We start from the raw sequence: 12,733 nt of genomic DNA, 5'->3' as shown, positions 1-12,733 counted from the left end.
TCGAGAATATGGTTGGTTTGCAATATCTGGAATTTTCTGGAGGAACACCGGAAACACCCACATTTAAAACTGCGCTGAAGACACCACTATAATTGCGTTATCCAATATTGCTGTTTTGTTTGCTGTTGTTACTGTTATCATGTTGACTAGTTTTATTGTTATGATGCCATACGTTTGTGTTGATCCTTAATCAATGTTTTTGATCTGTATCGGTAATTGCACGAACAGAAATCTGTTTCGGTTTTCAGATCTTGTTAGGCAATCAGTTGTTTTCAGTGGATATTTATTAGTCAATATTAGTTTCAATAGAAATTGTAGATTATCCAGTGAAATCACGTGGAATATCGCCTGATACTTAGCTGACGAGGTCGTAGGCCAAATTGGCTAAAATCAGACGATATTCTGCAAGGTCGAGCAGAATAATTGTTTTATTATTCAACAAATAAAAACGGTAATGTTGTCCATATCATGAAGCAATTTTTTTTGTTTTAGTCACATTTTGATCGTTTGGTCGTGAAAAGATCGTCATTTGTCATCTGCACATGACAGATATCCTGCAGCACACATAGGTTACTATTATTCGTCAGAAGTTTTTCAAAATGCCGAATAACCAACAATTACAGCTTTTCTAGCTTTAAATCTGTTTCGTTGACAATTTCGATTTATTGTACTCCGAGTTTTGTGAGAGGGAAGCTGCGTTTAGAATAAGGTTCAATGTTCCCGTAGACAAAGTGCTTTTTTGTGTACGGATTCCCAGCCATAATCGTTGTGTATGTATGGCTTCTCATTAATAAAGAAATGTTAATTTCCTTTGAACTGTTCTAAATGAACGTTGTTGTGGAGATTATAACCAATGCAATGAATAAAATTGTCAACATTTTCAAATTTTGACGATTAAACCATTGCTTGACATCACAGGCTGTCTTAAATCTTCCAGTAGATTGCAACAACAAAACTTTGTCTTAAAAGCTCATGAAACAATAAACAAGCTTACAAAAGAGCGTAAATAGAACTTACCATAATTATGCAAAGTTTCATTGCAATCTGCGTAACGTTTCGTTGCTTCTTTTTTTCTTTCAATTGAAGGGGAGACAGATAGCACATGTGCTTTCTTAATTATCTTCCCCAAGATATTTGTTAGGTTACTGCCCAGCTGTGATTGTTCTTGTGACTTTTATTACATTTGTGACCAATTGTTATTACACTTGTGACCTTTATCACATTTGTGACCAATTGTTGTTACACTTGTGACCTTTATTACATTTGTGACTGGTTATTACATTTGTGCCTTCAACACCCCTTTGCTTGCATGAATGGGACACATGGTAGAAAGATGGGAAGCTACACATGGGAAACAGAAATGCAAAACATGCAAAACAAAGAAAAGTCTAGCCTGTGCGCCCACCAGGAGCCTGCTTACAGGCTAACAAAATTCAACCCAAATGTGTTGAAGTCACTTTGTTTTGGAGGCTTTTGCAATCCGAGATGTAACAAAATCATGATATTTAGCTGGCAGATTTTCACAAACAGGTGCTTTTTTTCTCTGGCAAAGCGGCTATGCAGGCAGGTATGCCGCTTTTGTTTAAGACTCGCCTCTAAAATGATGGACTTGCAAGCAAACCTGCCAGCTTCCTACTAGGCTATCATAATCATATATGGAGGCAGCATGGCCGAGTGGTTAGGGCACCAGACTTGAAATCCAGAGGTCGCAGGTTCAAGTCCTGCTCTGACCACTTAGCTGGAGTTGTTTCTCGGTAGACCCTAGTTCAACTTCTCGGTCATGCTTGTAAATAGCAGACTGTTCTGTCTCCTGCCAGTTTGGATTTTTAACCATGTTATGTGCTTTTGCATTATTTGTTTCATTGGCCCTGAAAAGCCCCATTGGGGGAGTGGTCAATAAATTTTTTTTTATTTTTTTAATCACAATCTTAATCTTAATCACGATCTTAATCATAATCACAATCAGTATAATCACAATCACAATCATAATCATGACCACAATCGTAATCATGATCACAATCATAATCATAATCATGATCATAATCATCATCATCATGATCACATTGATGATCGCAATCAATCATGATCACAATCACAATCACAATCATGATAAAACAGTTTAAGTAAGGTTTAAATAGTTCATTTGAACGAGGTACCACACCTGCAGTGGGATGAATGGTACTGCTGAAGAGCTAAGAGGTTGACTAACTCCTTGCTTAATAAGAGGCTCTTTAATTGGTGTGACTGTAAATTTTCCATTTCCTGTGCTGGGTTGAGGCTGGGATGACTGATGATGAATAGCTTGTACTCTTGAAGACGGCAATGAAACAAATCCTTGGAAGGCTGGTGGCATAACTGGTTGTGGTGGAGAAGATAAGAAGCCTGGAGAAAACTGTTGCTGCATGGTTGCATGTTGAGGGCTTAGGATGTTTGGCATGATTTGTGGCTGAAACAAAACCTGCATTAGGTTATGGGGCACCATGTTTCAACATTTATACCTTTTCTCACCAGGTTGTTCAAATGTACACAGGTTATGTGAAATGAGTACAAAAGGTATTAAAATGAAAACGAACATAAAATGAGTACAAGGAGCAGTGAACAGCTAATATTTGCATGAAAAAGGTACTTTGCGAACAAATTTTATTGTAATAATACTTCATGTCAACTTGCCCACTTCCCGACTTATTAATTACGTATAACAAAGCAAATAAACTAACATCTCCCACTGATATTAATTAGGATACCTATATAATCTTGAACTCTTCACAGTGGATTACAATTTATGATTTCGAGTGTTAGATATGTTGAGTGTGAATTACCATCTTCTTGTAGCTCCTAGAAACAAGATACACTTTCACCTACAAGATACTCACAAATCCTCCATTTTTGTCTGTTTTCAAGAATAGTTCAGATACTTCTGGTAACAGTCATGAAGTTCTTACCAGTTGAAACAGGGCTACAGATGCAGCACTCTCTAGAGCTTCACCTTGATCACGACAAGCACTACCAGGAAATTTAAATCCATTGGCCAACTCTACTGTAGCAATCACTCCCTACAGGCAAATTGTGACAGCCAACTTAGAGGGCATTATATTAAGGAAGCTGAAAACAGTTTCCAGCACTTTTCCAACAGCTATTGACGAATAAATACCAGCACTGTTTATGAAGAGATGCTACAATATTGCTTTCACAATAATGCCAAGCCATTGGTAAACCAATATGGTAAACCAATAATGGCAATCTTTATGACAAAGTAGGTTATCATAGTAACAGCAACCCCTGTTAAAAACACCCTTACTTTTAGCTTTAAGTGCTTATACCTCAAAAACGAGCTAGGCAAGCAAAAGATGTAACTTTTGGCAAAATTTAAAAAATTCTATCGAAATTTTAAATTTTCAAAAAATTAAGGTGGCTCTGAGGTGATTCTAAGATTCTAAGCTAGTTTGAAAAAAATATAGTGTGGAAAAAAATGCAAAAGTATCCTTTCTATGTTAAGTTGTAATGTGAACAACAACTTCTGCAAAACTTCGGTGCATGCATGGCAACAAAATGTGGCATGGTGCACAATTTTAACTGTTGAGGAGGCAGCATGGCCGAGTGGTCTAGGGCGCTGGTGTCCACACTGCCACTATCAGGATTTGTTTTTCGGTAGTCCTGAGTTCAAATTGTCGGTCACGCTTTGTAAATAGCCAACTGGTCGGCCTCCTGCCAGTTGGGATTTTTAACTATGTTACGTTAATTTGAAATATTTGTTTCCTTTGTTTCAGTGGCATGCCTGTAAACTAGCTAAGCTTAGTGCTTGTATAGCTAAGTGCATGACCACTATAAATAAGATTTACATTTTTTTTACATGTGAAAAGAAGAAATAACACTAGAAAGTCTTACTCATAACTGTTTTATCACAAAAGAAAATTGTAAAAAGAAAATAATAGCCCCAGTTTTTTTTGTGCAATTTCTCCAAATTGTATGGATATGTTCTGGAAAATTGTCGAATTTCTGAAAAGCGAAACATTCGACCGAAAATTCTGAAATACTGGCAAGAAATTCAAATGGGATGGAAATCCCCTGTAAGAAATTGCCCAAAAATTTGGGTATATCTTATGAGGTATTCCTCTTTTCCGTAAATTCTGGAAAATGCCGTTTTATTTGTCAGTAGAAATTTCCAAATTATTCAAACCAGGATTTTCCATTGAATGGAAACAACCCACGAATCCGTTTTATTACTGCTTTTTGTTGGATATATTGTTTCAGGTTAGATAAAGGCACAAAAATTAAAAAACGATGGTACCTTAACACATTAAATAACTTTACCAGTAACTCCACTTAACTTACCGGTAAGCGAGTTATGCCATTTTAGCTTGGTGCAATGAAATGATAGTGAGGTAATATCTGTCTGCTCTGTGTGAGCAATTTGCAATTCTATGTAATTTTTCTGTTGCAATTATTTCTTCGCAAAATTGATGGTAAAATTTTTGACCAAACATTCAGCAGTACAAAATTTATTTACCGCCAACACATGGAGCAAAGGAGGAGATTCAACTGTCATGCATTGTGCACTGAGCTAGTTTCCCTTGTTTGTCAGCAATATGGCCTCCGCTTATCAACCCTCTTGCCATTTTTGTCCTTTTTGAGGTAAGAATACATGTATCTGCTCAAAGAACTCCTTTTTACAACTCAGTTTTAAATTACGGGAAACTAACATCTTTGTTTGCTGTTTTGGCTTAATTGAGAGGTACCTCGTTTGCAAGACAAAGCCACAATCATTTAATGTGCATTTATTACAAACGGTTAGGTCTATTGTTGTGAAGTCAAGTTGGAAGTCGCTCATTGCTCGCTCAGATGAAAGTAACCAGCATGCAAAGTTTAGTCATTGATCAATGTTCAAACCCTTACTGTAGGTCTCCAATATTTAAAAAGATAGAGCGGTTTTGATTTCGTGTTAAAATAGATTTTCATAAGGGTTTCTCAAGTTTGCAAACATCGAGAAAATTCCCTCACAAGTTAAGAAATTCATCTCACTTCCATCATCTGTACAGAAATGGAAAGAAACAGGTGCCATCTTTATTCAGGATATTTTGGATAGCAATAGAAAGCCTCTAACGCTTAAAACACTCCAAGGAAAATTCAAGGTAAAATGTAACTTTTCAACTTACTTACAGGTTATTTTGGCAATCCCTAATCATCTACTACATAAAGCAAGATCCCTAAATAGGCATAAAAGCCTCTCAGCTGACAAAACTACATTTCTCTCTCTGTCGTTGAACATCGATCTATACAAAATGAAGTGTAAGGATTACTATTGGCTTTATATCAGTGCCAGTGCCCGTATTGCAACAGGACTGCAAAAATGGGAAAAATAATCGAACTTAGAGAGCACTGATTGGAAGACAAAATTTACTAACATTGGAAAAATATCCCGTGAAAATAATATTAAGAGAATTTAATTTCAAGCTATTCCACAGATTAACTGTTACTAAGAAGAAATTGTGCACTTATGGTTTAAATGACAAAAATAGATGTTTTTATTGTAAAGAGCCAGACTCTATTCTCAATAGTTTCCTGGAATGCCAGTATACTCAAGCTTTCTATGTTAAAGTTGTTGATTGGTTTAATGCAAAATTTAACTTTTTTTGCCCAATGTCACACCAAAATTGTTTGCAACAGCTCTGAACACTCAAAGAAATAATGAGCTTAAATTTAATTATTGTTTATTGCTTGCCAAATACTATTTATTGTACCAGAAAATGTATTCTAAAGGTTATAATATTAACGAATTCGTCAAAAAACTAGACCAAAAATTAACCAATGAGAATCATCTCAAAAGAAAGCTACTCGTATGAGGATACTTCTGACTTTTAATATATTGTGTTACTAGTTAATTTTTGTAGAAATGTAATATACTCTATACCTAAAAGTTCAATGGTTTTGTGCTTGAGTACATCGGTGCCACTTTATATTTTTTCAGTGCTTTCCTTTAGTTTCTTTTAAGCTTTGTAATGTACTTAATGTAGTGATGCATATGTAAAAAGTTGAACAATATCAATAAAATTGTTTAAAAAAATCTCTAGTATTTATTGCAATACTTAAAAAATGGAATTTTAGCAGAGATTTCAGAAAGGTTTGTTGTATGGAAACTCTTCAAATGTTCCTGAATACTCCATGGAAGCAAGTTATACTGCAAATAATTAGATCATTGGTCATTTGGTGAACAGCAAGAAACAACCAGACTTTGATTACCAGATCCACAAAAATCACAAGATAAGCCATTTGCATAAATGGTGCCAATATTTGAATAACAACACTTATACATCCTAAGCCTCGCATTCATGTGAAAAATCAATCCTTTGTGTGGACAAATAAGTACAAGGCTGTGGCTGTACAAAATATTGTTTTTCAAATTCAGGTACCAATTATGCAAAGGGTCTATTGTCAGGCATGAAGATACAGTGGGGTTACAACAGTACTTTACTTTTTGCCACATATATCTCTGCTGTCACTTGCATACAATGTAGTCATGCACAGGAAAAGCAGACTCCAACACAAAGCTTGCAAGGAAAGAAACAAACCTGAGGAGCAGGAGTGTAGTGATAGTAAGGAGGTGGAAGACCAAAAGAATAACACCAGCGTAATAAGTAAACTGATGCAAGGTTCCTAAAACCCAAAAGAAAACAACAGTGTTAAAATATTAACAACAGTTATTTTCTGTTTCTAGCGGTCAGTCGGTTGGTCGGTCCGTCTGTCAGTAAGTAAGACTTTATTAAGGTGATTCCTCAGAAATAAAAGTAGCCGAACAATTTTTTTGAAACTTTCCCTGAATGTTCCCTACCAGGCACTGTATTGAAAATGCGATAAAAAACGTAAGATAGGTCACCATTGTTGCTAAAGAGATATGATGGGCTGATCTTACCTCATTTATGCCTAATCACATGCATTATTTCATCAGTTCAAGCTACATTTTGCAGTGGGTGGAAGCAAAAATTATTAAAGCAATACTTGAAAAAATCTTGATAAGTAGAAAGTATCAGGCACATGGAACAATGTAATATATAATTTATGGGAAAATCACACAATTCTAAACAATGTTCCTCGAAACATTGTTTTCAAGGTCATATTTCACATCCTTGCATATTGGTTTTGTGCACTCTATTAGCTACATTGTTTTTTTTTCATTCCAAACAATTTTTTTCTTAATTTTTTAACTTAAAGAGGATAATTTGTACACCAAAATTATGCAATAACAAATATAGGTCACCATGCTCATTTAAGAGAAACCGAGCATTTATTTCACTGTCAAGCGTAGCTTGAGGGAAATCTCTTACGTTGTGTATGTGTACACACTCATTTACGTGCACTAATGACACGAAAATTGTGCCCAGCTGGGGATGCGCAATACAATACTGAGGAATCACCTTGAAGTGACTGACTCTTAGCTACATAGAAAGCTACTTTACAGGTCTAGTCACAACATAAAAAAGAAATAAAATAAATTACAATGAATAATATTAAAAATGCATAATTACTGTTAACATCGATAAAATATAAAAACACGTATATATAAAAATAATTTAACAAAGAGAAATCTTAAACATATTAATATGGGTCGAGCTTCTACGTGCAGCGGCTGGCCAGGTCTACCTTAAGAATACTTTTCTTGAAATAGAAAATACTTTTCTTAAACTTGTATACTTTTCTTTTCATCTCCAAACCCTTTCAAAAACCCACCACCTTTTAAAAAGTTAAGGATAATATAATTCCTCATAGTTCTATTTGTAGCTGATAGCTGTCAATGGTCTAATTAACCCTGCATACAAAGTCACATAACCTGAGCATGGCATCTTTTTTTCACTGTCTTTAAGTTACAAAATCTTGACGTTGTTTGTGGACAAAATACACTAGATTTTCCAATTCTGTTAAGAAGAAATGCAAGGGATTGCCAGGTTGTCTTTAGAAATCCTAATATTCTTAGGACAAACTACTCACAACTTTGACTTGGAAAAAGCTGGCAGTTAAAATACATTTTGTCTAACTAAAGTATTGCTTAGGGTGAACAAAAAAACCTGATTTACATGATAAGGATCTAATGTTAAGAGTAAAAGCTTTTAGTTCAGTAATTGTATGAGCTTTTGGTATCAAGATTTAAAACCTCTATAACCTATGCAGTATCAGTATCTCTTAAAAACTCTTGAACTCTTGAACTCTTGCCAACAAGTAATGCCTTGGTTTTTTAATGCCATGATTTGCAAACTTACTACAAGAGCACTTACCCAGAGGGAAGTGGTAAAGGTAACTGTGGAAACTGTTGGACAGTGACTTGTGAAGAACCTTCAGACAAATCAGCTTTAAAACTCAGAGATTTACAAACCACAAGTGTATCTGAATAGCATACTTTGCAAATTGATTTCAGCCTGTGGAGTCAGACAGATGTCCAGCTTTCACAATGCCAAAATATACCATTATTGGGTGCCTTGTATGCCATGAAAAATGGATGTGATGGTGAGTCTTTCACATTTCAAGGATTATCCAAACTGTTTTCTTTGCAATGGCTGTTACTGGAGTTGAGTCTGTGGTCAAATATTCTTTTGTTTTAAAAGGCATGCAAACGAGGCAAAAGGGAAAATACAATGCAGAATTGACCCTTTCGCCTCGTTTGTGTGTCAAGTCGCTGATAACTGCAATAACAGCTATTTACGCCTATTTGGACAGGAGAAAAACTTGGCAAGTTGAGGCCAGTTTTTCCTGAATCTGCCTGTTATTGATAATGAATTTTATTATAACACTGTCTGAGTTGCTACCAGGAGTAGCGAAGTGAATTCCCAGACTACAGTTGGACCCCGTCAATTTGAACTCAATTATTTGGAATTCCCTCTTTCAAACTCAAAACCAGTTCCCTTGGTTTCACCTTTCATTCATTTACAAAAATTTATTTTGAACTCCTGCCATTTCAAACTACTTTTCATTTCCCCTAAAGATTCAAAATAGTGGGGTTCAACTGTAATTTGACAATGTTGTGATGATACATCATTAACAAAAGGACAGATGCATTAAAGGGGCAGTGTCCCTGCTGCTATACACTGTAATGTGTTTTAATAGGTAAATGTATGGCCATGAGCTTCAAATAAAGTTGTTTTCTAACAGAAAGAAAAAAAGCGAAGTGCTGAAAACAAAGAAATATGAACTAAAAGGAAAAAGAAATACACCATGAGTAAAACATTCAACCTTCAGCAAGAATTGTAACATTTAGCTTGATTTCTTGACATTCTGTCACAAAGTAAATCTTACTGAATTGTAATCCTCTCCCATCCTTGTAGTTTTTTTACCTCTTCTCCAAAACACCTGTTCTGTTTTCCTCTCTAGATGCAGAAATGTTACAGCTAATTTATTGTTACACTAAGAGTTCACCAAAATGCACTGTTACATTGCATTTAGTTCACTCATGTTCACTCTGAACACAGTAAATAAAAGACAGTTCAGATTCAGCATGTTCCGCATCAATTTGTAATGTTTTTTCTGCTTTACAGCTGAATCCAATCTAAATTAAAAAATCACCTTAAACTATTTTGATAACTTTTTCTTAAAAAGAGCCCCATTTAGATGTCGTTTGTTGCTCACCCTGATTAAGAATTGTAAGCAATTCTGCAAAATTTTCAAGACCCACAAGCCATGTGTCTGCATTCTTATTGACAATAAAAATTTGCCAATGATTGTGCGAGAAATTCAATTTGACAGTCACTGTAAAAATAGAAATCGTCATTGTCACCATTGTCTGAGTACCAACAGAATTGCAAAGGAAACCTGTGGAAATGTAAAACTGATATTAACTGACCTACGTTTTGTGGAATTTGTATATTTGCCATTCTCGATTTAATTCCATCCTCCAACCTATTTTGCTTCACACTTGCTTCTGAAGGGAATTACAATAAATTATTTCTTTGGAGTCTCGTTCACTGCTTTGATGAGAATGAACATGTAAAATTACGTCATAAAATGCTGACTCATTCCTATATGCCAATGAATGAGTTGCCAGTAATCGGATACCCGTGTTTGCGCGAAGAACTCTGGGATCGTCAGGGGGCAAACATTGCTGGTCACTAGAAGGAAATGTATGGCGAAAAGTTGTTTCGAGGTACAAGAAAACGATTTTTGAGAGAGATCAACGCTTTTTCGTCGTCGTTTTTATCGCAAATGGATTTGGGCAATGTTGATATGTGGAATATGTAAGTTTTTCTTTGAATAACCGTGAAATATGTGACAAAATCTACCGATAAACTTCGTTGCTTGCGTGAAGTTTATTGTGAAATCTACATCGCATAATGGTCTGAAAATATTACAAAATTAATTAGGTGTAAATCGAGAGGAAATAACCCCGTAAAGCCTTTTAAGTTGTGTACAGGCTACTTTTGGCTTATTTGAAAGCTTAGTCGTACAAATAATACTGGAAATAAGCCCGGTGGCGATTATTGTACTGTCTGGGGTTGATTTAATGACAAATGAGTCCGCGTGACTCATGCTGTGTGGCTACTAGTGTTGCTCAAAGCCTTTGTTTTGCTTTTACAAGCACGTATTTCAGTGATTTTCCTTTTCTATAACAGATCAAGGGTAGCTCCCTGAATATATCTCTGAGTATTTGTATTTGAAAGTGCCATTTGTGCGTGATTATGCTTTCCAAAGTTTGTTATTGACGGTTGAGTGAAATTGCCCGACACAAAGGACAGTAGTTCCTTCTGCAATTTTCGATTTGTGTTTTAGAGCTTCTTTTCTGTCTTAATATTTAACTTCTCGGAGGGTCTTTTCTACCATTTGCTCTGGGTAGCCTCTCGAGATCACGCGTGTATTGAAATTTCAATATTCTCTTCAATGTATTTCACAATAAACCTCACGCAAGCAAAAGGGAGTTTATCGGTAAATTTTATCACTTATTTCACGGTTATTCAAACAAAAACTTACATTTTCCATCTATCAACATTGCCAAAATCCATTTGTGATAAAACAAAGGCGAAAAAGCATTGATCTCTCCCCAAAACAATGTTTTTGGGCGTGGAAACAGCTTTTCGCCATACATTTCCTTCTAGCGACTTGCAATGTTTGCCCCCTGACGATCCCAGAGTTCTTTTCGCAAACACGGGTATCCGATTACTGGCAACTCATTCATTGCCCACATTTGGTCAGCAAGAATACCAAAGGTTTGAAAATAAGGAAATTGTTCATAGATAGTTTATTTTGGCAGTGTGAAACAGCAGCCACAGATCTGTCTGAGTTCCAAGCTAAACCAGGTTTGACCTTACTTTGATTGCTGAATAATTCATCCAGTGAGAGCTGTTTGCCATGGCTGACTGGTGCTGGTCTAGCTTGCTGCTTCTCCGCATCATGTCTTTGGGGCTCACCAATCTGAAGCATCTCACGGAGAGCCTGTGTTCCTTCCTAATAAGAGCCCACAATGATTTACCTCATATTTATCCAAAATATTTTTGAGGCAATTATTGACACTCTGGGCTGGGTTGTTCAAAGCCCGATTATACTAACCCAAGATAAGCAAAAATTTTGATTTGACTTTTGTAACTTTGCGGTGAGATTTTCTGTTTATATTGTTTGGCCTTCTGTTTTGAGTTTGTATAATCTCAAAATACACAAAACATGAGCAGTGAAAAACATTTGTATACGAGACAAATTTATACTTTGGTTAACTTTTAATCCTGGGTTAGCATTAACCAGCTTTTGAACAACCTAGCCCTGAACTCTAAAGAATTATGACACCTGCCTTTTTTCGGTGTGCAACATTTCTATTTCAAAAACAATGTAAATTGTGGCATAAATTCTGTAACAAGATCAACATATAATAAAATAGAACCCAAAACAGAAACAAAGATTAATGACATGTGATGCTGATCAAGCTTTGTGACCTTTTGCAGCAAAAATGGGGTGTTGTATACATTGTTTGTTAGTTGTTGTTTAACTGGTTGTTGTAGGGAGGTTATTTTGGCACGCTTAGTTGGGATATGCTTCAGTGGCTATTGCCACTGTACTGTAAGTTATGGACCAAGTTTTTTCCCCTTTGATTTATGGCCCAAGTGCGAAGTGTAAAGTAAAAGGTAAAGTCTGCATGTGAGCCAAGTGGCCCATCAGGCCGGAGCTTATCCCGGTTTCTGTAGCATGAAGCGACTAGGAGTATTTCTACTCCCCCCTGGATGGGATGCTAGTCCATTGCAGGGTTACCCCCAGCATTAAGTTCGCCGGTACCCATTTATACACCTGGGTGGAGAGAGGCACTGTGAGAGTAAAGGGTCTTGCCCAAGAACACAACACAATGTCCCCAGCCAGGGCTCGAACCCGGACCGCTCGATCCGGAGATGAAAGCGCGAAGTGTACGGGTCATAATTCGAAGGGGAAAAAATGAGGATCCGTAACTTACAGTACGGACCGAGAAGACGAGGTTAGTAAGATTTATTATATCTCCACTGTGTGCTCGACAGGTTCGGGAATGATTTCTATTCATGCAGACTCGGAAAGGCTTCAAATTTCTGACACACCTCGAAAGTAAAACGAGTCAGTTTGAAACTGTTTTAAGTTGTTAGCATACTTTATTACATAGTTTAGAGTATCAGAAAGTTTTAAACTTTCACTTGCTATAAAAGTTAAGAACACTTTTTGATAAATCACGAAACAGTTTGGCAACAAAACCAACTTTAAATTTTAGACAGCTGTACAGGAGAGTACGACCCGCTAAATTGACCAATCA

General features: G+C 36.2%; 1 protein-coding gene across 1 annotated transcript in view; it reads right to left on the bottom strand.

Annotated features, from left to right (window-relative positions):
* LOC145482657 (5'-3' exoribonuclease 1-like) overlaps positions 1-12,733 on the bottom strand; it is a 252,391-nt gene that overhangs the window by 21,272 nt on the left and 218,386 nt on the right. The window contains exons 38-42 of the mRNA XM_081461264.1: positions 11,283-11,418; positions 8,265-8,322; positions 6,567-6,651; positions 2,943-3,053; positions 2,162-2,446 (exon numbers count right to left, since the gene is read on the bottom strand). Coding sequence (XP_081317390.1) covers positions 2,162-2,446; positions 2,943-3,053; positions 6,567-6,651; positions 8,265-8,322; positions 11,283-11,418 — 675 coding nt within the window. The remainder of the gene's footprint in view (positions 1-2,161; positions 2,447-2,942; positions 3,054-6,566; positions 6,652-8,264; positions 8,323-11,282; positions 11,419-12,733) is intronic.

The sequence above is a fragment of the Orbicella franksi genome, chromosome 3 (assembly GCF_964199315.1).
Source record: "Orbicella franksi chromosome 3, jaOrbFran1.1, whole genome shotgun sequence".
NCBI classification, from domain to species: domain Eukaryota; kingdom Metazoa; phylum Cnidaria; class Anthozoa; order Scleractinia; family Merulinidae; genus Orbicella; species Orbicella franksi.
Note: the sequence above shows the minus strand (reverse complement) of the source record. Positions and strands in the feature narration are given on the sequence as shown.